This window comes from Borostomias antarcticus (assembly GCF_949987555.1).
Source record: "Borostomias antarcticus genome assembly, chromosome: 12".
Lineage (NCBI taxonomy): Eukaryota > Metazoa > Chordata > Actinopteri > Stomiiformes > Stomiidae > Borostomias > Borostomias antarcticus.
In genome coordinates, this window is record NC_140245.1 from 918576 (window position 1) to 946384 (window position 27809).

The 27809-nt window shown below is 46.4% G+C and overlaps 1 protein-coding gene across 1 annotated transcript; it reads left to right on the forward strand.

The window, feature by feature from the left end:
* The first annotated feature begins 10529 nt into the window (after positions 1-10529).
* Positions 10530-27333, forward strand: ranbp3b (RAN binding protein 3b). Its single transcript, XM_084446904.1, has 17 exons — positions 10530-10581; positions 12778-12833; positions 13244-13280; positions 13505-13591; positions 13698-13769; positions 15183-15248; positions 17114-17236; positions 17698-17807; positions 18319-18417; positions 18546-18643; positions 18997-19072; positions 19331-19427; positions 19561-19685; positions 19860-19980; positions 24295-24437; positions 25568-25754; positions 26241-27333. Exons 1-17 carry the CDS (start codon positions 10560-10562, stop codon positions 26279-26281), a joined length of 1560 nt encoding a protein of 519 aa, XP_084303030.1. The 5' UTR covers positions 10530-10559; the 3' UTR covers positions 26282-27333.
* Positions 27334-27809: the final 476 nt, after the last annotated feature.

The following is a 27809-nucleotide window of genomic DNA, read 5'->3' on the forward strand; positions in this document are numbered from 1 at the left end:
GGCTCGATCGTTGGCTCTGTAACCACGAGCACGGTAGAATCAAATGTTGGTCGAACCATAAACCTTAAGAATCTGCTGTACACATACAATCAAATGCTGGTCGAACCATAAACCTTATCAATCTGCTGTACACAGAATTCCCCGTGCAAACTAAACACCCACGCCGTGTTCTTTCACGCCTCAACCCTCGAGTCTTAACAAACATCTTGCAAAACCCTCCTTTTGATTGGGCAAATATACTCTACACATTCTAAGATTAGTAAGGACATCATCCCTCAACACTTTGGACTTGAACGCTGTTAGGAGATTTTGAAACATCTTTCCCAAGAACTGTTTTCACCACATGGAGTTGTTGAATTGTTTCAGTCCAGTACAGTACATAGCCTAATGGTAAGTGATGATATAAATTCAACCTAATTTGGTATACTGTAGCCTGAACAATCATGTTGTAGGGATTAAACTGTAATACAAGTTTAACATTAAAAACTTTAAAACTATAGTTCATAACAAGAACTGCATGTACTATAGGGTGACATTGATGTTTGTCTCATCTAAAATAATCCTTGACAGGATGCATCACAAGAGTAAGTAAATAAAGTGTCACAAGAGTAAGTAAATAAAACAACAATAGAACAAAACAAACAAAACAAAATCTCTCTACTGTGGTGGTCTGAAGAGAATCCACGACCCAACCAAGGACCTTTCATTTCAAATCAGAAGAAGAAATTCTCTTTAGACTGGCAAGCTAAACAGTGGACAGCCACTGCTGTTTGTAATCTTACTCGGCTATCTGCCCTATTTAAGATAGGACCTGATTCTTTACTTCAGTTTTACTGACGCAGTGCAGCACACCAGAAGAAGAAGTCAGAACAATAGTTAGGTTTTAGCCTGTAGGACTACTCACGTGGTTGTTGTGGGTAGAGAGAGTGATGTCTGAAGCAGGGAGTTGTTCTTGCGTCTGACAGGCAGTGAAGGTGAGCCAGTCTTTATACTTCAGGGGGGACAGTGATCAGATTTCACTCACAATCCACCACTCACCTTTGCACCTGGCAACCAAAGATCTTCTCTTTCTTTTTGGTGCCTGTAGTACAAACGTTTTGGGGGTGGCATAAAGTTACTGATTGACATTACTGATTGTATTGACAGTTCCCATAATGCACCATAGGAATAGTTTCACTTCTCGCTAGATCTGCGCGTGTAATGGGGGTCAACCAGTAAGATTTGGCTCTCAGTGTTTTGGGCTGATACTTTGCAAAGAGGGTGTAAAACCACCTCTGACACAAGGTGAACTTTAGTTAACTTGGCCCCAGCAGAGGATTAATACAGGGAGGTTGGCGTGTAAAACCCCTGTCGTTTACTCATGGATCTCAGAAGAAAGGAGTCAGTTAATGTATCTGCTTTTACTAAACCATATTCATTAAAGCACACACTCTTATGTAACAGGCAAGAAAAAAGGAAGAATCACAACAATAGAACATCTGCTGCTTCAACATTTTTGGAAAAACCAAACCCAGACTAATGCAAATGTCGTGGCTTGGCCTTGGCTCTACTTTGTGAATAGTTGTGGTAGGTTTGTGACTTAGGGCAGAGGATAGGATGCCAGTGGCTTTGTGCCTTTTAAATCGAGGAAGTATACCTCTGTTTGATATAAACCACAATGCATTGCTGAGAGTCATGATGATCATGCCCGACTTTTTTTGTGCATCTTTTACACTTTTCCGAGTTGGTGGTGGACTGTTTCAACTGCTCCTGTTGGAACACGACCACAGTCACTGCCAAGTTGTCAGCTGTCAACAGACTGGAAAAACCTCCTGTATATTACACTGAGCGATGCGTTGACAAGCATTAAATACTACAAGCCTCTTTAATCGTATTGCAAACATGATCGTTGGAGCCTGATTAATCTTTTTGCTTTCTATTGCCAGGAGACAGTTGCCGTCTAAAGAATGTGGAACTATATAAGGCAACATATCAATCTATAACAGCCGTTGGGTTTCTATCACAAGCTAATGATCATGAAGCGTGACCCCTGACCTCTGCCTTTGGCCTTCATTCTGACCCTAGGGGCACAGGGTCAAATGTGATCCTTGTAGTTATATCTATACAGACTGAATGTATGTAGCTTAGATATATATCTTGTACATATATATTGTGTACTCCTAGACGTATATACTTGTATAGTGTTAAATAAATGTATATATATTTAATTGTATTCTATACTGCACAGTTACTAGATTCCTCTTTTATGCTACATCCTTCTTATCTAGTGTTTAAATCCCCCGTTTCTCTCTATCTAGTGTCCTTCTTTCTGTAATTTTCAACTGCTGATTTCCCCCTGGGGGGATCAATAAAGTATCTATCTATCTTATCTATATCTGTGTGGCTGTCTACAGTAGCTAATGTATACATCCATCTCTCCACACCTGTAGTCAGCTATGAAGTAGCCACTAGATCATCCCTCTAATGTTAATAAACTACTGACCTGATCCATTAACATTAATCTCATTAATCATTCTTTTCACCAGTCGGCGGAAATTACTATACTGCCGTGTCAGCATAAAAACATGGCCTCCCTTAGTGGTATCTCTGATTAATGTAGCCCTGAAGTTCAATTCGAATGATTTTTCTTATACAAAATGAAATATAATTCATGGAAATGTTTGTCTAGTCTAGTTCAGGTAACAATTTGCTCCTGGCTATGCTCTGACAGATGGACCCGTCTTATCTTCCTGTCTTATCTTCCTCCTCTAAATCCTGTCTCGGTGTGACACGTGAGAGTGCCTGAGTGGATATCCGATATCTCTCTTCAGCACTGATTGCTCTGTCGCTTTCAGCTACCCGCTCCACTAGTGCCAAAAGAAGCATTACGTTTACGTGCTGTTTAGTTTGTTGCCTGGTGTGTTTCTGTGATTCGCCGTTGTGCCTCTGCAAGCAGAGGTTACTGCAACTGCTGCGGTCTCGGTCGAAAAACAAAACCAAAGAATGTCCTCTTTCTGTTGCCGTCGTCAAGATATGTCAATAAATCATCATGCCCCTCTGAACAAAACAAAACGCATCTTCTCATCTGCGAATCAGATTTAATAGCTTATGATTTACACCCACAATCTGTATTTAATCCGTAAACGTATTTAGGGGGGGGTGCCGTAGCAAGGGGTTCTCCCAGGGTGGCATATAAGCTAGAAACGCTACTGGTTGCATTTCTCAAATCTACGGAAGAGCATTAGGGCCAACAGAAGAGTTTTTTTTTTTTTTTTTAAGCTTCTGAGTTTAAAGTCAGAAATTCTGACTTTTTTCTCAGAAGTTATTTCTGACTTTTTTCTCAGAAATTCTGACTTTAAAGTCAGAAATTCTGAGCTTTCTTCTCAGAAATTCTGATTTTAATCTCAGAAATTCTGACTTTAATCTCAGAAGTTATTTCTGACTTTTTTCTCAGAAATTCTGATTTTAAAGTCAGAAATTCTGAGTTTTTTTCTCAGAAATTCTGACTTTAATCTCAGAAGTTATTTCTGACTTTTTTCTCAGAAATTCTGACTTTAAACTCAGAATCTTAAAAAAAAAAAAAAAATCAGTTGTTGGCCCTAATGCTCTTCCCTACAAACCACACATACACAAGTGGCCTATAAAAAAAAGTCTTGAGAAAAGTCATCAAGCGCGATAACGAAAGGACAAACAGAAGCCTACTTGGCGTCGCTCTCCCTGATTCCCGGCAACGATTAGGTAATGACTGTACTTTGACCGATCCTGATTGAATAATGGCACCGAACCAGAACAACGGTGAGACATTTAGCCTCCAGAAGATGATGGTCCGCTGCCAAAGACAGGGACTCGGGTTGCATGAAATATTAAGTTGTTTTCAACAATGTGATCTGTTGTTTTTTGCTCATCATATTTTGCCGTGATTTTTCATGCTTGATATCTCCAAAGCCATTAATCAATGTTAACTTTGGCACAGAGTAAATGCCACCAGATCACATGCAACCCTTTGTAATGATGAGCTACTATATACCCGAGGCAAGTTTGGCCCTGAATTCACAGAAATGATTGGCACTCCGAGATGTTGTGATACAGACTCAAATACTGGCATCCATCTGCCATTTGTTAGTGTTTTAACCGTCACTTTAAATAAATGTATGTAGGTTTATGATGGAAAAACAAAGTTTGCGAGCTACTAATGTAGCTACTGTTGGATTATCTTAATTCAACATAATTCATTCATTAATTACAGGACCTTGAGGGTCTTGATTGGCCACAAACACACAGTGGCGATACAGCACACACACACAACGGTCACCGGTGCCTTTCTCCCATCCAAGCCGTCCTCCTCCAGGGAGGAGGGAGCAGTGGGCAGCCTGGAGCAGTGGGGGACCAAGTGGGGGGTCAGTGGGGGACCAAGTCCAAGTGCTCCGTCCAGGTCCTGGTCAGGACTGCATGTTTTGTGTGGAGGGAACCCGAGTGAGAGCATGCAAACTCCACACCGAAAGGCCCGGGAGATAGCCAATGCAGGAACCCGGGACCTTCTTTCTGTGAGGTGACAGTGTAACACATCGACCCCCTTGTTCAAGGCACACTGCCTGGAGCTGGGATCGAACCGGGGACCTTCTAATCCCCAGACGGCCGCTCTACCTCCCGAGCTACAGTATGTGCTGCCAAGGAGACCATGATACAGTAATGATACAGTAATCCATGCTAATATCTCGGCCTGGTTTTTACAAAGCATGGTAATAATGAGGAGGATTACTAGATAAGTTTAGCAGTGTGGGTCGTAAACAGTAGCCGGACAGACAAGACTGTTGTCTGGATCTGAATATAGGCTACTGAATAATAGTAATTACATGTGTGACAATAGCACTGAATTATTTAGCATATGCATCCCATAAAAAAAATGCATCCCATAAACACCCATCTAATACCCATTCATAATACATGCATGCAAACACTATCATTAACAGACTACAGTATACACTCGTGTTGTAGCTTAGAGTTTTCATTAGACAAGAAAAACTAAGAATAAATAAGTAATAATAATAATAATAATAATAATAATGAATAGATAAATAAATAGGCTAACAAAGTATTAAACAAAAGCAATAAAGGTAAAATAAAGACAAGAAAGATAAAGAATAATATACTAGCCTCCACAAATGATAACAAGCAGAACAAAACAAACAAACAAAAAGAAAAAACTAAAGCAAAACCATGTTCATAATCAGCCTTTGGACTTATTAAGGAAAATATCAATGACCCATTGGCCCATATGGAAAATATTAGTTGGTTGGGAGAAGATAGATAGATATTAAGTCAGTAAATAGATATTAAGTCAGTAAGCAAGTAAGTAATTTTTATTTCTATAGCACCTTTCACACAACAGAGGTCACGATGTGCTTCACAAATCATCAAATAATTGAAAACAATGGTAAAAAAACAAAAACAACACACAATAACACAAAAACAAGTACATAAATACACATTAAAGACCCAGGAGACTAGACAAAGGCCTGTCTGAAAAGACAGGTCTTTAACTGAGTTTTAAAACAGTCAGAGGTTAGAGGTCACAGACCGTAGGTCCACAGCCTGGGAGCCACGACTTCGAAGGATCGGTCACCTTTAGTCTTTAACGGGGGACAACCAACAGGCCCTGGTCACATGACCTGAGACCTGCTAGTGATGTAGGGATGGAGCAGGTCACATGACCTGAGACCTGCTAGTGATGTAGGGATGGAGCAGGTCACATGACCTGAGACCTGCTAGTGATGTAGGGATGGAGCAGGTCACATGACCTGAGACCTGCTAGTGATGTAGGGGGGGAGCAGGTCACATGACCTGAGAGACCTGCTAGTGATGTAGGGGGGGAGCAGGTCACATGACCTGAGACCTGCTAGTGATGTAGGAGGGGAGCAGGTCACATGACCTGAGACCTGCTAGTGATGTAGGAGGGGGGAGCAGGTCACATGACCTGAGAGACCTGCTAGTGATGTAGGAGGGGAGCAGGTCACATGACCTGAGACCTGCTAGTGATGTAGGGGGGGAGCAGGTCACATGACCTGAGAGACCTGCTAGTGATGTAGGGGGGGAGCAGGTCACATGACCTGAGAGACCTGCTAGTGATGTAGGGATGGAGCAGGTCACATGACCTGAGACCTGCTAGTGATGTAGGAGGGGAGCAGGTCACATGACCTGAGACCTGCTAGTGATGTAGGGGGGGAGCAGGTCACATGACCTGAGAGACCTGCTAGTGATGTAGGAGGGGAGCAGGTCACATGACCTGAGACCTGCTAGTGATGTAGGGGTGGAGCAGGTCACATGACCTGAGACCTGCTAGTGATGTAGGGGGGGAGCAGGTCACATGACCTGAGAGACCTGCTAGTGATGTAGGAGGGGAGCAGGTCACATGACCTGAGACCTGCTAGTGATGTAGGGGGGGAGCAGGTCACATGACCTGAGAGACCTGCTAGTGATGTAGGGGGGGAGCAGGTCACATGACCTGAGAGACCTGCTAGTGATGTAGGGGTGGAGCAGGTCACATGACCTGAGACCTGCTAGTGATGTAGGGGGGGAGCAGGTCACATGACCTGAGACCTGCTAGTGATGTAGGAGGGGAGCAGGTCACATGACCTGAGACCTGCTAGTGATGTAGGGGGGGAGCAGGTCACATGACCTGAGAGACCTGCTAGTGATGTAGGAGGGGAGCAGGTCACATGACCTGAGACCTGCTAGTGATGTAGGGGTGGAGCAGGTCACATGACCTGAGACCTGCTAGTGATGTAGGGGGGGAGCAGGTCACATGACCTGAGACCTGCTAGTGATGTAGGAGGGGAGCAGGTCACATGACCTGAGAGACCTGCTAGTGATGTAGGAGGGGAGCAGGTCACATGACCTGAGAGACCTGCTAGTGATGTAGGAGGGGAGCAGGTCACATGACCTGAGACCTGCTAGTGATGTAGGGGGGGAGCAGGTCACATGACCTGAGACCTGCTAGTGATGTAGGAGGGGAGCAGGTCACATGACCTGAGAGACCTGCTAGTGATGTAGGAGGGGAGCAGGTCACATGACCTGAGACCTGCTAGTGATGTAGGGGGGGAGCAGGTCACATGACCTGAGACCTGCTAGTGATGTAGGAGGGGAGCAGGTCACATGACCTGACAGTGATGTAGAGGGGGAGCAGGTCACATGACCTGAGACCTGCTAGTGATGTAGGGGGGGAGCAGGTCACATGACCTGAGACCTGCTAGTGATGTAGGGGTGGAGCAGGTCACATGACCTGAGAGACCTGCTAGTGATGTAGGGGGGAGCAGGTCACATGACCTGAGAGACCTGCTAGTGATGTAGGGGGGGAGCAGGTCACATGACCTGAGAGACCTGCTAGTGATGTAGGGGGGGGCGGGTCACATGACCTAAGACCTGCTAGTGATGTAGGAGGGGAGCAGGTCACATGACCTGAGACCTGCTAGTGATGTAGGAGGGGAGCAGGTCACATGACCTGAGACCTGCTAGTGATGTAGGGGGGGAGCAGGTCACATGACCTGAGACCTGCTAGTGATGTAGGGGGGGAGCAGGTCACATGACCTGAGACCTGCTAGTGATGTAGGGGGGGAGCAGGTCACATGACCTGAGACCTGCTAGTGATGTAGGAGGGGAGCAGGTCACATGACCTGAGACCTGCTAGTGATGTAGGGGGGGAGCAGGTCACATGACCTGAGACCTGCTAGTGATGTAGGGGGGGGGCAGGTCACATGACCTGAGACCTGCTAGTGATGTAGGGGGGGGCAGGTCACATGACCTGAGAGACCTGCTAGTGATGTAGGAGGGGAGCAGGTCACATGACCTGAGAGACCTGCTAGTGATGTAGGGGGGGAGCAGGTCACATGACCTGAGACCTGCTAGTGATGTAGGAGGGGAGCAGGTCACATGACCTGAGACCTGCTAGTGATGTAGGAGGGGAGCAGGTCACATGACCTGAGACCTGCTAGTGATGTAGGAGGGGAGCAGGTCACATGACCTGAGACCTGCTAGTGATGTAGGGATGGAGCAGGTCACATGACCTGAGACCTGCTAGTGATATAGAGGGGGAGCAGGTCACATGACCTGAGAGACCTGCTAGTGATGTAGGAGGGGAGCAGGTCACATGACCTGAGAGACCTGCTAGTGATGTAGGGGGGGAGCAGGTCACATGACCTGAGAGACCTGCTAGTGATGTAGGGGGGGAGCAGGTCACATGACCTGAGAGACCTGCTAGTGATATAGGGGAGGAGCAGGTCACATGACCTGAGAGACCTGCTAGTGATGTAGGAGGGGAGCAGGTCACATGACCTGAGACCTGCTAGTGATGTAGGGGGGGAGCAGGTCACATGACCTGAGAGACCTGCTAGTGATATAGGGGAGGAGCAGGTCACATGACCTGAGAGACCTGCTTGTGATGTAGGGATGGAGCAGGTCACATGACCTGAGAGACCTGCTAGTGATGTAGGAGGGGAGCAGGTCACAGATGTACGCAGGCGCCAGACCATGCAGAACTCTAAAAGTGATGATAAGTTCCTTAAACTGGATCCTAAAACTGATGGTGAGTCTGAGTGAAGAGGCTTGGATGAGAGTGATGTGACAGGTCTTTCTGGACCTCGTCAGCAGCCTTGCAGCAGTGGTTTGTAAACGGTCCTGGGACGCCTTGCTGAGGCAGGAGAAAAGAGAATTACAGCCGTCCACGCAAGATAATGCAAAAGCATGAATGATCATTTGCAGCTCATCTTGGAACAACACGGACCGGAGATGGAAAAAAAAAAATTTGGGATCAGTGACAATGTGATGATCAAAGTGCATTGCCTAATCAAAAATAACACCAAGATTTCTGAGCTTAGACAGTTATTGAGCAACTTTAGAGGTGACATTAACTGAATCTTTGGGCGTTTATCTGAAACTGTGTGCGTTTCAGATGTGGGAAATTTTAGGATACGCAGAATGGAATACAGAATACACATGGTTGTGAATATACATAATAGAGAACAAGGAATCTATACATACAGTATGCATAAGACAGAATACATACATATATACAGTCTGTATAGTAATACTCATGATAGATAGATAGATAGATAGATAGATAGATAGATAGATAGATAGATAGATAGATAGATAGATAGATAGCCTACTTTAATGATCTCCCTAGGGGGAAATTTGGTGTGGAAAAAAATAACAGTAAGGTTGGAAAACAGTCATATTAAGCGTAAAAAGAGTAAGAACAGGGTATACAAGAACAAGAACAGAACAGGGTATACAAGAACAATAACAGAACGTATACACCCATACGTACAGCATGTGTACAGAAAAGAATAGAATAAAAAGTACATACATACTGCACATACAGTCTGTATAAATAGATATATCTAGGGGTACACATATATACATCCAGGCTGTATAGATATCATACATACACACACACACACACACACACACACACACACACACACACACACTCACACACACACACACACACACACACACACACACACACACACACACACACACACACACACACACACTCAGGAACACTGTCCAGCTGTTGCCTCACGACAGAGCTGGCCTTCCCAACTTGTTCAATTTATTTGTCTCCCCAGTTGCCTCCCCAGCCAGCAATGGCAAAGAACAGTGTGCTGTCTACCACAGACTGGGGCAGTAGAACATCCACAGCAGCCTGCTACACACATCAAAGGACCTGAGCCTCCTGAGAAACAACAGTTTGCTCTTTTGACGTCTCTTTTGAACTGCTGTGAAGATTTTTTTTGTTTGTATTGGCAGAGAATTCCATATTTTGTTACCCTCGGTAGAATATACTAAAACTGAGGGAAGTACGGGAATAAGGGGTCTGAGAAGCCTGTAGGCCCACCCACTTCATGCCACTTCATCATCATCTCCATCATCTCATAGCTTTGATGAATGTGCTCAGCGTGAAACGTGTATTGGCTTGAGTTTTGCCTTAGGGATAAACTGAACTGGGATTAGCATCTCCCCAGTGACACATCTGTGAAGCAAGGGTAGGTCTACCCAGAATCGTCTCTCTATATGACGCTGGGTCGACCCAAAGACTTTATGAACATGCACTACCCCATCTAGTGGTGCAGTCTGGTACTGCCCAGATCATTATTTGATGGAGGCAGTAAACTTCACTTGGCACTTAATACTGTAGGCTAGGCCTACTGTGATTTATTAGCCTACAGCACCATAGATTTGAGGCGGATTACACCCATCAAAGCCTTTAAATAATTTATAGAAGCCATATTACTTTGTTAAAATATGTTGGTTTAGCGCTGGGATTGGAGATAGATTTAGACTGTAGGCTATATCCTCCAAAAATAATGCTGAGGCCTACTATTTATCATTGATTTTGTCAATTAAATAATTTATAATGTGCTTTCTATGTCAAGTTATTAAATTTAGGTTGACACTGGCAAGAAAAATAGACATTCAGTAAGAAAAGACGAGAGTGAATGATGCTGCTCCCCTGTAAAAAGCTTTTATGTACCACAACTTATTTTTGCGCGGTGGGTTGTGGGTGTGAGCGAAGAAGTAAAATGGCGGACTTGGCAAACGAAGGTGAGTGGTGTCCGTGTGAGGGAACAAAACAAAGACTTGCATACTTTATCCGCACTATCCTCACACTATATTCACGGGAGGGTCAAGCGAGAAGGAGTGTTTTGCAACCCACTCAGAAAATGGAGCAGCTGTGTTCAATTTCCAACCTGGTTGTGAAAGACGACAGTGTTAGCTGTTAGCTTAGCCGCTAGCTAGCCAGAGCAAACGGTTCTGCAAATCACTGGGTCTTTCCACAGCAGAGCTAGCATAGTGGCTAGCAGGGCTAGCACTACCTTTATCCACCCCAGAGCTAGCAGGGCTAGCACTACCTTTATCCACCCCAGAGCTAGCAGGGCTAGCACTACCTTTATCCACCCCAGAGCTAGCAGGGCTAGCACTACCTTTATCCACCCCAGAGCTAGCAGGGCTAGCACTACCTTTATCCACCCCAGAGCTAGCATAGTGGCTAGCACTACCTTTATCCACCCCAGAGCTAGCAGGGCTAGCACTACCTTTCTGACAAGGTAGCTTAGCTAACTAGCTAGTCCACCAGGCTATCTACGCATTCCCCAGCTAGCCCCCAGCTAGCCACCAGCTAACCACCAGCTAGCTAGCTAATGATGGAGAGAGACGCTCGTTAAATAACACAGGCCCGGATGTTAGCCTGATATAGTTTGCTTGTATTAGTCAGCTAGCTATTCTATTACTTGTTGTTTCCACCTACTAGCACACTTTGTAGCTTGCTGTCTATTAGCTAGTGGTCATATCTCACAGGTTAGCTTAGCTTAGCTAGCACTGGGGTTTTAGGCGGGGATGTTTCCCTGGCTAGTTAGCCAGGATGCTATCAGATGCTATCTATGCAGTTTGCTAGCTCAGATGAGATAGCTTGGATGAGATTGCAAAAATAAACTGGGTTAGCTAACGTGAGCACTATAGTTGTCTAACATTGCTGCTTTTTCATAAGACTCAGCCGATGACTCAAGCTTTCTGTGCAGCTCTGCTAGTCAGCTAGCTATGACTCTCACTTTATCCTAATGTTAGCCAGCTGAAGTGAGCCTAATGTGGTGGGTTATTGATGAGCTGTTATAGCTAACGTGATACCAACATTATATATATGTCTATGGTAATATATATAACCTTATATATAAGGTATGCTTAGCACTGTCTGGCTCTATCTGTAGCACCCTGCTAGGTATAGCTTTATGTCAAGGTAACTGTTATAGCATCAATGTTAGGTCAGATAGGAGGGTCATGTTTGGCAGCGTGTTGACATCTGCTGTCAAACCCGTTCAGATGACAGAACAAGAAACTACTGCTAGATAATGTTGTGGGCCAACTAGCTGGTTGTCGTTACACTCAACCAGCATCACATCCTTCAATTAATCCTTCAATTAATTAATTTGGGGCATAATTAGCTCTGCCCGCCAGATAACCTTAGAGGATGCCTAGCTGACCTTACAGCTACTGTTGTGACTGGGGTTGTTTCTTCCCTGCTTACTCTGCCCCCCCAGAGCTTGATCACGTGCCGTCTGTTCATTTACAGAGCTTATTAGCCCATGTGCTTCTGGGGAATATGATGGATCTGGACATTTGCTCTTATTGATCCATTCCATGAGTGCAAGTCACTGACATGTTACTCGCAGGAGATCAAAGAATACACCAGCTAGTTCCCAGTCAGGGAGATAACTCAGCTCAGTTAAATAATTAGTCTACATGTAACAGCCTATGCATAACTCTGGCATGAATGCTGTGTGATTGACTTGTTTTGTGGGTCTGTGAAGGACCCAGGTAGCATGACTTGCTAGTGTAAAGTATTGATGTGTGTCTACCGGCTAAGAACATTATGTAGAGAATATGTAGAGAGTGGGTCGTATGCCCACCTCCCTTGTTCTCTGTAAAGCGCATTGTGTTGCCTCTGGGTATGAAATGCGCTATACAAATAAAGCTTTGATTGATTGATTGATTGATGTGTGTGGTTAGACTCACCACTCCTGCGCTCGGAATATTACGCTGAAGGAGAAACTGATGCAAGTGACATCAGGGACGAAACATTACCCACGATCCGCTGCGAGATTTAGCCTTAATCACAGAACTAACAGTCGTCTGGTTGGTACAGCTGACTGATGTGGTTTGTGTTCTGTACAGTCAACAGGATGCTGTCTGGTAGGTTGCTCTGGCTAATGTGTGCCGTTCTCCTGTGTTCTCCTGTGTTTGCAGAGAAGCCTGCCATAGCACCACCCGTGTTTGTTTTCCAGAAGGACAAGGCCCAGAAGGTGAGATCGACTGAGCTGTTTAACCCTACAGCATGTGGGATTTTAAGCGTTCTTTAAACCTCCAGCATGTGGGATTTTAAGCGTTCTTTAAACCTCCAGCATGTGGGATTTTAAGCGTTCTTTAAACCTCCAGTATGTAGGATTATAAGCGTTCTTTAAACCTCCAGTATGTAGGATTATAAGCGTTTTTAAAATATTTCAGTCAGTCAGTGGGGACATCCGTTGGTCACCAAATGCATAATCTAGTGCTGGAGGCAAAGTGCAAGAATAGCAATCAGAACTTTCTATGCTATATATATTCTATATCCTCATATATATATATATATATACATATATATTCTATATCCTCAGCATTTGATCTGGTGACAGAGACAAGTACAGTGTTTATATCAAGTTACGTTTGCTTACAGAGATCAGCCGATGGGTCCAGCGCAGAAGATGGAGAAGGTAAGTTTTGCACGGGGGGGGGGTTACCAGCCAATTGTGTCGTCCCCTTCGACGCACAACCGGCATTGTCATCAAATCAAACTTTATTTGTATAGCGCATTTCAGACACGGGGGCAACACAATGCGTCGCACAGCCGCAATATTCAACTCGGCGATCATTTAAGTGATTGTTCGGCGGTTTGCGGGAGTAACCATAGTAACCAGAAAGAACATGTCTGTTTCAGACTCGGACAAAGAAGACGGCGGTTATTGTCCACCGGTGAAGAGGGAGCGCACTTCGTCGCTAACACAGTTTCCACCCGCACATTCTGGTAATAAATCCAATCTCGACTGATAAAGATGACAGAATCACCCATTGTCTTTTGTAGCGAGTGTTTCAATTGACGCTAAATGCCTCTCGCCTGTTTTTCACTCTAGTTCCCAAGAACAATGTGTTCATGCCCTCTAGTTTCTGCCAGTCACCAACAGGGAACTCTGACTCAGAGCCAGGTGAGGCCTGCAGACTACTCTGGGGATTGGTGATGCTCACCTTGCCGTGTGTGTGTGTGTGAGAGAGAGAGAGAGAGTGTGTGTGAGAGAGAGAGCATGTGAGAGCGTGTGTGAGAGCATGTGTGTGAGTGCGTGTGAGTGCGTGTGAGTGCGTGTGTGTGAGTGCGTGCGTGTGTGTGTGAGTGCGTGTATGTGTGAGTGCGTGTGTGTATGAGTGCGTGTGTGTATGAGTGCGCGTGTGTGTATGAGTGCGTGTGTGAGAGCGTGTGTGAGAGCGTGTGTGAGAGCGTGTGTGAGAGCGTGTGTGAGAGCGTGTGTGAGAGCGTGTGTGAGAGCGTGTGTGAGAGCGTGTGTGAGAGCGTGTGTGAGAGCGTGTGTGAGAGCGTGTGTGAGAGCGTGTGTGAGAGCGTGTGTGAGAGCGTGTGTGAGAGAGTGTGAGAGAGTGTGAGAGAGTGTGAGAGAGTGTGAGAGAGTGTGTGAGAGTGTGTGAGAGTGTGTGAGAGTGTGTGAGAGTGTGTGAGAGTGTGTGAGAGAGTGTGAGAGAGAGTGTGAGAGAGTGTGAGAGAGTGTGAGAGAGAGCGCGTGAGTGCTAGGTGTGCGTGTGTGCGTGCTAGGTGTGCGTGCGTGCGTGCTAGGTGTGCGTGCGTGAGTGAGTGCTAGGTGTGCGTGCGTGCTAGGTGTGCGTGCGTGCTAGGTGTGCGTGCGTGCTAGGTGTGCGTGAGTGCGTGCGTGAGTGCGTGCGTGAGTGCGTGCGTGAGTGCGTGCGTGAGTGCGTGCGTGAGTGCGTGCGTGAGTGCGTGCGTGTGAGAGTGCGTGCGTGTGAGAGTGCGTGTGTGAGTGCGTGTGTGAGTGTGTGTGAGTGCGTGTGTGTGAGGGAGTGCGTGCGTGCGTGCGAGTGAGTGCGTGTGAGTGCGTGCTTGCGAGTGAGTGCGTGAGTGAGTGCGTGAGTGCGTGCGTGAGTGCGTGTGTGAGTGCGTGCGAAAGCGTGTTAGCATGCCAGGGGAGGTGTTTATATAAATGAGATGGTAGACAGATCTTCTCACACACACACACACACACACACACACACACACACCAAACCAATTAATCATTAGCAATGAATGATGCATTTGTTCTTAGTGTTTTTCCACTGTGGGGAAGAAGGGTAGTGTTGCTCACTGCGGTGTTATGGACAGTATTATGGGATGCAGGGTAGTGTGGCTCACCGCTGGTTATTACGGACGCACCTCCGGGGTTCGTCGTCTCCGGGGTTGCCGTGGTAACGGGCCCGGCGGGGGGTGGGGGGGGGGGGGAGCTACCGAAGCAGACGCAGGGAAGCTTTTGTGTGAAACGCCGCTAAGCTGTCACCCTGGGGTGGGGCGTCCCTAACGTTGTCTCTCTTCTCTCCCGGGGGGGTCGTCCCCATGACCTCAGAGGAGAAGCCCGTGGGGTTCCGATTGAAGCCGCCCACCCTCATCCACGGACAGGCACCGAGCTCAGGTGGGTCTCTGAGGTCCGGGCTGCTGGCACACCTGCGTAATACATGTTTCTATCTGAGGCAAGGCGAGTTTATTTGTGGAGCACATTTCAGCAACAAGGCCATTCAGAGTGCTTTATATGAGACGTTAAAAGCATCAAGACAAAGTGAAACACATAAAAGGTCATATAAAACGAAATGCAAAAAAAAAAATTAAAACAAAATGCAGGATAAATAAAATACAGGAATAAAAGTTACAGTGCAGTGTATAAATGAAGAATTATTTGATTTAATAAAAAGCAGCGTCAAAAAGAAAAGTCTTCAGTCTTGATTTAAGAGAACAGAGAGTTGCAGCAGATCTGCAGTTTTCTGGAAGTTTGTTCCAGATGTGTGGAGCGTTTAAGCGGGGAGCTCCTATGAGACCTGTTTCACGAGGGAGCCCTGCGTACAGAACACAATATATAGATGTACTTAATCTATAATGTGTAATCTATGATATACTGTAGATGTACTTAATCTATTGTGTGTGTTTTGTACAGTACACCCTGGCCTGTGCTGTATTTTTCTGTCGGAGTAAAATATGTTGTAGTAGAGACGCTACATGGAGGGAGACGGTGTCCTAGCATGTTAGTATACATGGAGGGGGACGGTGCCCTAGCATGTTAGTATACATGGAGGGAGACGGTGTCCTAGCATGTTAGTATACATGGAGGGAGATGGTAGCATGTCAGTATACATGGAGGGAGACGGTGTCCTAGCATGTCAGTATACATGGAGGGAGACAGTGTCCTAGCATGTTAGTATACATGGAGGGAGATGGTAGCATGTCAGTATACATGGAGGGAGACAGTGTCCTGGCATGTCAGTATACATGGAGGGAGACGGTGTCCTAGCATGTCAGTATACATGGAGGGAGAAGGTGTCCTAGCATGTTAGTATACATGGAGGGAGACGGTGTCCTAGCATGTCAGTATACATGGAGGGAGACGGTGTCCTGGCATGTCAGTATACATGGAGGGAGACGGTGTCCTAGCATGTTAGTATACATGGAGGGAGACAGTGTCCTAGCATGTCAGTATACATGGAGGGAGACGGTGTCCTAGCATGTTAGTATACATGGAGGGAGACAGTGTCCTAGCATGTCAGTATACATGGAGGGAGACGGTGTCCTAGCATGTTAGTATACATGGAGGGAGACAGTGTCCTAGCATGTCAGTATACATGGAGGGAGACGGTGTCCTAGCATGTTAGTATACATGGAGGGAGACAGTGTCCTAGCATGTCAGTATACATGGAGGGAGACGGTGTCCTAGCATGTTAGTATACATGGAGGGAGACGGTGTCCTAGCATGTCAGTATACATGGAGGGAGACGGTGTCCTAGCATGTCAGTATACATGGAGGGAGACGGTGTCCTAGCATGTCAGTATACATGGAGGGAGACGGTGTCCTAGCATGTCAGTATACATGGAGGGAGACGGTGTCCTAGCATGTCAGTATACATGGAGGGAGACGGTGTCCTAGCATGACACTGTGGAGATACTGTTACTCTCCTTAGCTGCAGGTCTGCCCAGTCAGAGGCCCACACACCCAATCATACTGACCTCTCCCTCTACCCCCCCCTCTCTCTCTCTCCCTTCCTCTCTCCCTCTCTCTCTCCCCCCTCCCTTCCTCTCCCTCTCTCTCTCTCCCTCTCTCTCCCTCTCTCCCCCTCTCCCTTCCTCTACCCCCCCTCTCCCTCTCTCTCTCCCCCCTCTCCCTTCCTCTCCCTCTCTCTCCCCCCTCTCTCTCTCCCCTCTCTCCCTCTCTCTCCTTCTTCCTTCCTTTCTCTCTCTCTCCCTTCCTCTCCCTCTCTCTCTTTCTCCCTCTCTCTCCCCCCCCTCCTCCAGGTGTGCCCAGTCAGAAGCCCAAAGAGCAGCAGCGCAGCGTGCTCCGGCCGGCCGTGCTCCAAGCCCCGCCCTCCAAGACCGGCGTGCTCCAGGCCCCGCCCCCCAAGACCCACGCAGAGTCCAGTGAGTAGAGCTGCCAGCTGCCCCCTGCTCTCACCACACACACACACACACATACACACACACACACACACATACACACACACACACACACAGACCAACGCAATCAGTCTCGCTCCATCTCACTCACTTGTACACACGCGCACACCCATTAATACACTGTCTCCCCTCTCTCTCCCCTCTCTCCCCCCCTCCCTCTCTTTCCCCCTTTCCCTCTCTTTCCCCCCCTCTCTCTCTCTCCCCCTCTCTCTCTCCCCCTCTCTTTCTCTCCCCCCCTTCTCTCTCTCTCCCCCTCTCTCTCTCCCCCTCTCTTTCTCTCCCCCCCTTCTCTCTCTCTCCCCTTCTCTCTCTCTCTGCCCTTCTCTTTCTCCCCCCCCCCTCTCTCCCCCTCTCTCTCTCTCCCCCCCCTCTCTCTCTCTCTCTCTCTCTCTCCCCCCCCCCTCTCTCTCTCTCTCTCCCTCCAGACTCCAGCTGTGGGACTAACGGGGTGAAGAGGTCGTCAGAAGGCTCGTCAGCGGTCCCGCCCGTCTTCCTGAACAACACCGAGCACCCGGCCTGCCCCTCCCGCTCCCCGGTGAGAAGCACGGGGCAGTGCGCCCGCTGGCCACCGGGGGGCTCCGTCTGTGACCGGCGGGCTATGAGTCTCGCTCTAATGGGTTTTGTCAGTAGCACCGGGTCTATCAGTTCTTCTAGATAAAACGTCTTTGTAAAACTGCGGTTTAGAGTTTACTGTGCCTGGTGTGTTGGGTTGTTTGTGGCATTGACGCATGTCTGTGTACCCGTGTGTTCAGAAGCAGGACCGGGAGGAGGATGGTGTGTTGGGTTGTTTGTGGTGTTGACGCATGTGTACCCGTGTGTTCAGAAGCAGGACAGAGGAGGATGGTGTGTTAGGTTGTTTGTGGTGTTGACGCGTGTCTGTGTATCCGTGTGTTCAGAAGCAGGACAGAGAGGTGGATGGTGTGTTAGGTTGTTTGTGGCGTTGACGCATGTCTGTGTACCCGTGTGTTCAGAAGCAGGACCGGGAGGAGGATGGTGTGTTAGGTTGTTTGTGGTGTTGACGTGTGTCTGTGTACCCGTGTGTTCAGAAGCAGGACCGGGAGGAGGACGGCGTTGGAGGAAGCATGGGGGAGATGGACGCCGCCTCCTCCTTCGTCTTCGGACAGAACATCAAAGACCGAGCAAAGGTTTGACTTTTCCCAGCGACTCCTTCACACTCACACAGCGCGATGTGGGTAAAATCCATCATTCTGAGTCAAATGTCATCGTGACATTCTGTAACTTCTCTGTCTAACGCACGCCTCCGTCTCCCCAGCTGGAGGAGAACAGCACAGACAGCAAGTTGAAAGAGCCCGGGCCGGACGCCCAAGCCGAAGGCACCAACTACTTCCTTCAGTACATGGGCACCCCCAGGTATTACTTCCTTCAGTACATGGGCACCCCCAGGTATTACTTCCTTCAGTACATGGGCACCCCCAGGTATTACTTCCTTCAGTACATGGGCACCCCCAGGTATTACTTCCTTCAGTACATGGGCACCCCCAGGTATTACTTCCTTCAGTACATGGGCACCCCCAGGTACTCCGCGTGATGAGCAGGGACCGCCTGTCACTCCGCCTTTCTGGAGAAGAATCTTTATGAATTCACTTTCTCTTCTCTTCTCCCTCCTTCTCCTCCCCCTCCCCCTCCCCCTCCCCCTCCTCCCCCTCCTCCTCCCCCTCCTCCTCCCCCTCCCTCACCCCTACCCCCCTCCCTCACCCCTCTAGTTCAAAGAACGCCACAAACAACACAGACACCGGGGCCAAGTTTGTCTTCGGACAGAACATGTCTGAGAGAGTTCTGGTGAGTGGGACCACGTAATGAACAGGAAAGGAACGAGATGATGTTGAACTCTTAACGTCATGGATGATTGTTCTAATGTTATGGATGATTGTTCTAACATCATGGATGATTGTTCTAACGTCATGGATGATTGTTCTAATGTTATGGATGCTTGTTCTAACATCATGGATGCTTGTTCTAACGTTGTGACTGCGCGTTCTAACATTGTGACTGCGCGTTCTAACGCTGTCGTCGTGGATGTTGTCGTTCTGTCGTCAGAGTCCCCCCAAGGGCGAGGCAGCGGAAGACAGTCGAGAGGCTCCCGCCGGCCCCACCTCGTCAGAGACCTCCTCTCAGGAACCCACCCCGGAGAAGGGTAAACATCCTCCCCTCTCCTCCCTCCTCCCCTCTCCTCCCTCCTCCCCTCTCCTCCCTCCTCAGAACGGGGCTAAAGATGGCTGCCAGGCATGTAACGCAGCTGTGCTAACCCCGCTCCGGTGTGTTCGCAGTGAACAGCGTGACCGAGTCCCTGGAGGAGTCTGCAGCAGCCTACACCAAAGCCACAGCCAAGAAGTGCATCTTAGAGAAAGTAGACGTCAAAACCGGGGAGGAGTCAGAAAGCAATGTTTTACAGGTCAGTAATGGTGGCCTTCTGTCTTGTTTTTTTTTTTTAGTTTTTTTTTTATTATTAATAAACAAAATTAACATGCATATCACAAAAGCTTGTGAGAGAGTACATGGCCTTCTGTCTGTGGCTGGTGTATCAGATTAATAAAGTTGTGTGAAAATGTGTTGTTTTTGTCTTCAGATCCAATGCAAGTTGTTTGTGTTTGAGAAGACGGCGCAGAGCTGGATAGAGAGAGGGAGAGGTCTGCTCAGACTCAACGACATGGCGTCCACAGAAGACGGGATGCTTCAGTCACGTCTGGGTACGTAGAATCACCTGCATACCAACACAGGTTACAGTTATAGACCAGCCCACAGGTTACAGTTATAGACCAGCCCACAGGTTACAGTTATATACCGACTCAGTTTACAGTTATAGACCAGGTTACAGTTATAGACCAGCCCACAGGTTACAGTTATAGACCAGCCCATAGGTTACAGTTATAGACCAGCCCACAGGTTACAGTTATAGACCAGGGGCCGGTTGCACAAAACATCTTAAGTTTTTCCCTTAAGTATTACCCTTAAGGGTTAATTTCCCCTTAGTTAAGGGAATTACTTAAGGGTGTTGCACAGAATCCCTTACAAGGTTTCCTTAGCTAAGGGGAAACGTTAAGGGTTTTTGTACAAGGAAAGAGATTTTACAGCAGTAAAATTGTAGTTTCCATGGTGACCATTGGTTTGCTTGCACGTGACCGGCTATCTGTCACAACACTACACTGGGACGTCCTGAGACGCTGGGGAACATGTCTGAGGAGAAAAAGAGAAAGCCGAACTGGTCTGAGGAAGAGAAAGTTGATGGAGTGTTGATTTTTCCGATTAATAAATTGCTCCTCGTACTGGGTGGGTGCTTGAATCTTGATGTGCGTCCCGTCTATCACCCCGCACACTTTCGGGAAGCCGGCAACATTAAAAAAGTGCGCCGGTACCGCATCCTCCTCCCGTTTAGATGGGAAGTTGACCACCTCATCCAGCAGACCGGTAAGGGCGTTTGATACCCGGTGAACCACACGGCACACAGTAGAACGGTGGACATGAATAATGTCTGCGAGGACCGACTGAAAAGATCCCGTCGCATGAAATCGGAGCGCAATCATCAATTGTAACGGGGCTGGAAGCGCATAGCTTCAGAAGGTTGGGTGGTCCAAGCCCAGACGGTCGGACAAGTCAAAAATGGACTGTCGATCAAATCTGTAATTAAATATCAGTCGCTCCTCACTAAGAGTGTCTAGTGGGTTCTCCCTGTCGCGGAACACTCTTCTTGGGACTCGATTTCCATTGTTTATGTTCATAAACGCAGCCATAACTTAGCTAAGGTTGGGGTAGAGGTCCCTTATGTTTTTTCCCTTATTTTGCTTGCTAAGGTCTTTTGTGCAACACCTTAACAGACTTTAAGGGACTCCTTAAGTATTAGACCGAGATAAGTAGAAAACCTTAAATATTTGAGGGACATCTTAAGGAAACCTTAAGGGGAATACTTAAGGGTGTTTGTGCAACAGATTTTATTTTAAGGAAACCTTAAGTCAGAACTTAAGGGAAATATTAACTTAAGATGTTTTGTGCAACCGGCCCCAGGTTACAGTTATAGACCAGCCCACAGGTTACAGTTATAGACCAGGTTACAGTTATAGACCAGCCCTCAGGTTACAGTTATAGACCAGGTTACAGTTATAGACCAGCCCTCAGGTTACAGTTATAGACCAGCCCTCAGGTTAGTTATAGACCAGCCCACAGGTTACAGTTATAGACCAGCCCACAGGTTACAGTTATAGACCAGCCCACAGGTTACAGTTATAGACCAGGTCACAGTTATAGACCAGCCCACAGGTTACAGTTATAGACCAGCCCACAGGTTACAGTTATAGACCAGCCCACAGGTTACAGTTATAGACCAGCCCACAGGTTACAGTTATAGACCAGCCCACAGGTTACAGTTATAGACCAGCCCACAGGTTACAGTTATAGACCAGCCCACAGGTTACAGTTATAGACCAGCCCACAGGTTACAGTTATAGACCAGCCCTCAGGTTACAGTTATAGACCAGCCCTCAGGTTACAGTTATAGACCAGCCCACAGGTTACAGTTATAGACCAGCCCACAGGTTACAGTTATAGACCAGCCCACAGGTTACAGTTATAGACCAGCCCACAGGTTACAGTTATAGACCAACTCACAGGTTATAGATCAGCCCACAGGTTACAGTTATAGACCAACACACAGGTTACAGTTATAGACCAGCCCACAGGTTACAGTTATAGACCAGCCCACAGGTTACAGTTATAGACCAGCCCACAGGTTACAGTTATAGACCAGCCCACAGGTTACAGTTATACACCAACTCACAGGTTATAGACCAGCCCACAGGTTACAGTTATAGACCAACACACAGATTACAGTTATAGACCAGCCCACAGATTAGTTATATATCAACTCGCAGGTTAGTTATAAACCAACCCACATATTACAGTTATACACCAACTCACAGATTACAGCTATATACAAACTCACAGGTTAGTTATATACCAACTCACAGATTACAGTTGTATACCAACTCACAGATTACAGTTATATACCAACTCACAGATTACAGTTATATACCAACTCACAGATTACAGTTGTATACCAACTCACAGATTACAGTTATATACCAACTCACAGATTACAGTTATATACCAACTCACAGATTACAGTTATATACCAACACACAGATTACAGTTATATACCAACTCAAAGGTTAGTTATATACCAACTCACAGATTAAAGCTATATACCAACTCACATATTACATACCAACACACAGTTTACAGTTATAGACCAGCCCACAGGTTACAGTTATAGACCAGCCCACAGGTTACAGTTATAGACCAGCCCACAGGTTACAGTTATATACCAGCCCACAGGTTACAGTTATAGACCAGCCCACAGGTTACAGTTATAGACCAGCCCACAGGTTACAGTTATAGACCAGCCCACAGGTTACAGTTATAGACCAGCCCACAGGTTACAGTTATAGACCAACTCACAGGTTACAGTTATAGACCAGCCCACAGGTTACAGTTATAGACCAGCCCACAGGTTACAGTTATAGACCAGCCCACAGGTTACAGTTATAGACCAGCCCACAGGTTACAGTTATAGACCAGCCCACAGGTTATAGACCAGCCCACAGGTTACAGTTATAGACCAGCCCACAGGTTACAGTTATAGACCAGCCCACAGGTTACAGTTATATACCAACCCACAGGTTACAGTTATAGACCAGCCCACAGGTTACAGTTATAGACCAGCCCACAGGTTACAGTTATAGACCAGCCCACAGGTTACAGTTATAGACCAGCCCACAGATTAGTTATATATCAACTCACAGGTTAGTTATACACCAACCCACATATTACAGTTATACACCAACTCACAGATTAAAGCTATATACCAACTCACAGATTAAAGCTATATACCAACTCACAGATTACAGTTATATACCAACTCACAGATTAAAGATATATACCAACTCACAGATTACAGTTATATACCAACTCACAGATTAAAGATATATACCAACTCACAGATTACAGTTATATACCAACTCACAGATTAGTTATATACCAACTCACAGATTACAGTTATATACCAACTCACAGATTAGTTATATACCAACTCACAGATTACAGTTATATACCAACTCACAGGTTACAGTTATATACCAACTCACAGATTAAAGCTATATACCAACTCACAGATTACAGTTATATACCAACTCACAGATTACAGTTATATACCAACTCACAGATTAAAGCTATATACCAACTCACAGATTACAGTTATATACCAACTCACAGATTACAGTTATATACCAACTCACAGATTACAGTTATATACCAACTCACAGATTACAGTTATATACCAACTCACAGATTAGTTATATACCAACTCACAGATTAAAGCTATATACCAACTCACAGATTAAAGTTATATACCAACTCACAGATTACAGTTATATACCAACTCACAGATTACAGTTATATACCAACTCACAGATTACAGTTATATACCAACTCACAGATTACAGTTATATACCAACTCACAGATTACAGTTATATACCAACTCACAGGTTACAGTTATACACCAACCCACAGGCTACAGTTCTACACACAGCTGGTCTTGTGTAAGGGTGGGCGTTTCCCGCTAGCGAGTGCCTGTGTCCTGACTCCTGTGTCCTGACTCCTGTGTCCTGACTCCTGTGTCCTGACTCCTGTGCCCTGACTCCTGTGCCCTGACTCCTGTCTCCTGTGTCCTAACTCCTGTGTCCTAACTCCTGTGTCCTAACTCCTGTGTCCTAACTCCTGTGTCCTAACTCCTGTGTCCTAACTCCTGTGTCCTAACTCCTGTGTCCTGACTCCTGTGTCCTGACTTTTGTGTCCTGACTTTTGTGTCCTGACTTTTGTGTCCTGACTTTTGTGTCCTGACTTTTGTGTCCTGACTCCTGTCTCCTGTGTCCTGACTCCTGTGTCCTGACTCCTGTCTCCTGTGTCCTGACTCCTGTGTCCTGTCTCCTGTGTGTGTCTGCGGGTCGTCCAGTCATGCGGACGCAGGGCAGTCTACGTCTGATCCTCAACACCAAGCTGTGGCCCCAGATGCAGGTGGACAAGGCCAGCGAGAAGAGCGTCCGCATCACTGCCATGGACACGGAGGACCAGGGCGTCAAGGTGTTCCTAATATCGGTACGTCACCAACGGTGCCCCGGCCTTACTGGAATGTTACCTTGACCTATTACCTCAGCTTGACAATATTACCAGAATGTTCCATTCATGCAATCGTTTCAAAGATGAACTCTGTGAGGGACGAGTGTGTTGAAGACATAGAGATGGAGTGAGTCCCCATAAGGGACGAGTGTGTTGAAGACATAGAGATGGAGTGAGTCCCCATAAGGGACGAGTGTGTTGAAGACATAGAGATGGAGTGAGTCCCCATAAGGCTTGAAGTGGTTATTTGAACCATAAACAGACCTTTTATAGCAGTGGTTCTCAAACTTTTTCAGTAATGTAGGCTACTGTACCCCCTTTGAATTATTTGTTCATACTAGGAAGCTTCCCCCTGAGCAGCACAAAGCATATTTGGTAGGAAAAGAAAGCTTATAAAGAGCCATCAATACCGCGCCATCCGTGATTTAAACAACCACCATGTAACAGAAAAACACTTTAATGCTACATTTCAAATGTTTGAAATGTAACCTTTAGAGAGAGAGTTTTTAATTTATCTGCTTCATTTTTGGCCGGCATAGTCTCATGTTTTTATTGAATCTATTATAGTATACTTTTTTATTATTATTTTTTAATTAACTTTTTTTTTTATTTTTATTTTTTTATATAAAGTCACACACCCCCTGCAGTACTTGTAGGGCTGGGTATTGAGTCGAATTTCAAGAATCGATTCGATTCCGATTCACAAGGTTCAGAATCGATTATCACGATTCGATTCAATTAAATATCGATTCGGTTAGTGTTACTAAAACTTTTTTTTTTTTTAGCTGTAACCTTAATTACATGACTGCCAAGTTATGCAACACATCAATACTAGGGCTGGGTATCGATACTGATTTCCAAAAATGAATGAATGAATGAATCATTGAATGAATTAATGAACTATTCATTCCTTAATTTATTCATTCATTCATTAAATAAAAGATCGATTTTGGGATTCATTAATCGATTCTGAATCATTTGATTCAGAATCGATGAATCGATTTTTTGAACCCAGCCCTAAGTACTAGGTACCCTTAGGGGAGCGCGTGCCCCCGTTAGAGAAGCCCTGCTCTGGGGGAAGCCGGTACCAAGCCCGTCCTGTGTTTCAGGCCAGCTCCAAGGACACGGGTCAGCTGGCCGCCGCGCTGCACCACCGCATCCTGGCCCTGAGGAGCCGGGCGGAGCAGGAGCCCGAGGCCCCGGCCGCCGACGGCCCCGAGACGCAGATCCCCCAGGCCCACGAGGACGACAGCGACGAGGACGAGGGCGTCAACGCGGCCTCCGCTTCGGCAGCAGGTGTGAGAGTGTGTGGGTGTGAGAGTGTGTGTGTGTGAGAGTGTGTGTGTGTGAGAGTGTGTGTGTGTGAGAGTGTGTGTGTGAGAGTGTGTGAGAGTGAGAGAGTGAGAGTGTGTGATACAAGTGTGTGTGTGCGTGCGTGTGTGTGAGAGAGTCGTCCACACCATAAACATCATTGCCCCTTTTAAAAGTTGTGTTTCTGTCCCCTGCCTATGAACATGCTATGAGCAGCCTGGTAGTGAGTGACTACTCTTGTCCATCAGTAACCTAGTTTCTTCTCTCTCTATGGACATGCTGAGTCTGGTAGTAAATAACCACCCCAAGTGTTTATAAACATGCTATAATCAGTCTGGTAGTAACTAACTATCCTAGTGTTTATAAACATGCTATAATCAGTCTGGTACTGGTCAGTCTGGTACTGGTCAGTCTGGCACTGGTCAGTCTGGTACTGTAGTAGCTCAGTAAGTGTGTCTGCTCCGTCCTCAGGTACCTCAGAGGGAGGGGACACGGCGTCTGGAAGCACATAGCGGCAGCTCCGCCCATCGCCTGCAGGGGCGCCGCTCTCTGGCATCTCTACGGACGCCCCCCGCCCCCCCCCTGACCCACACGGGGTCCCTCAGACCAGTGCTTTCGGATATTAGAAGTCTCGCTCCAGGAAGAAGACGATAAGAAAAACCCTGTGCCGGAGTGTCTCACCCGAGTCGTGCAGTTCATCGTTGTCTGCATTCAGCGTCAATCTGGAGTCCTTTACCCTTTTCCCCCCGCTGTTTTTGTTTTATTTTTGTTTTTCGATTTTTAAATATTTTTTTTTTTGTCTCTAGCAAAAATAAAGACTTCAGAAGCTTTGGTTTTGGACTTGGCTGCTCATCATATTGATGAGTTTGAGGGTGTTCTTCCTCCATTTTAAGGTATGGCACATGTGAAGACTGCAGTTTCTACTAAGGGACCTTTATACTCAACTCTGCCAGCAGAGCGGTTGGAGCCGGGCCTCTAGGGGGCGCTCTCTGTAACCGTGTATCATACTGACTAGTCATCCCCTCGGTCGTTTGTACATCCATTTGAACTAGTCCTATTCCCATGCCCGTCTGTTGGATAGTTTCTGGACATTATGTAATTTATTTTGGGTCACCGTTTTCATGAGTCATCTGATCTGATAACACATTTATGCACTGGTTTGTAACGGCTAGCCGATACCGCTCAGTCTTCAATGATAGCAGTTTTCGTATATTTCCTATTGACATAGTGAATAAAGGACTAAAAAAGTACGATCTCTTGTGGGTTAATGATGCTCGTAATAACAACCAGAGGACAAAAGATTAACGTACGTTCAACGTTTTTCTCACCTGATTTGAGTTTGTGTTATACCCTCAAAAGGGGATTTTTTTCATTTCACGTTCCTCCAGAGATTAACACGACATCGATCGACATTCTGCATGTAATTGTATTACTTTCCAACATCTCGACGGTTTATGTTGTGTTGATGCCTATTTTTTTTATAATATTATATAAACTTTTTATCCATTTTCATTTTCACAAAAAAAAAGTTGGAATGAAGATTATTTTGTGTGGAAAATTTTGGAGTGCATCTAGACAACTGAACTACCCTTGAATGTCATGGAACATCTGAATATGATTTAGTAGAACACCATGTTTCTCACCTCTGGCTCCTCCCTCTTTACAAAATAAACCATTTTGGACTGACATCCGTTGTTTTCATTCAGACGACATTTTGGACTGACCGTTGACGCCTCGTCATGGAACGTCCGTCAGTGCTGCTCGTGAAATACACCTGGTTTTACCAGTCAAACGTGTAGGACCGCACGTGTGTTTGCACCCAGTGTACACCAGGGGGCAGTGCAAGCCAAGGCAAGCATGAGTTATCTGTGATGCGTGTAGCTGGCAGAACACCGATTACATGTTAGATTAACCAGAATCAATTTCCCTTACATGAAAAATACTTCCCTTGAGACTAGATTAGAAAATGCACACCACTGCAATCATGAGATCTTTATTACTAGTGACAGTGATAACAGCGCAGACACGATTTGTTGTAAT

Excerpts from the sequence above, each read along its gene's own strand:
- ranbp3b (XM_084446904.1), top strand. The coding sequence starts at position 10,560 with ATGGCGGACTTGGCAAACGAAG. Across the intron at positions 13,770-15,182 it reads GAACTCTGACTCAGAGCCAG|AGGAGAAGCCCGTGGGGTTC; the intron begins GTGAGGCCTGCA and ends CCATGACCTCAG. Across the intron at positions 25,755-26,240 it reads GGCCTCCGCTTCGGCAGCAG|GTACCTCAGAGGGAGGGGAC; the intron begins GTGTGAGAGTGT and ends CTCCGTCCTCAG.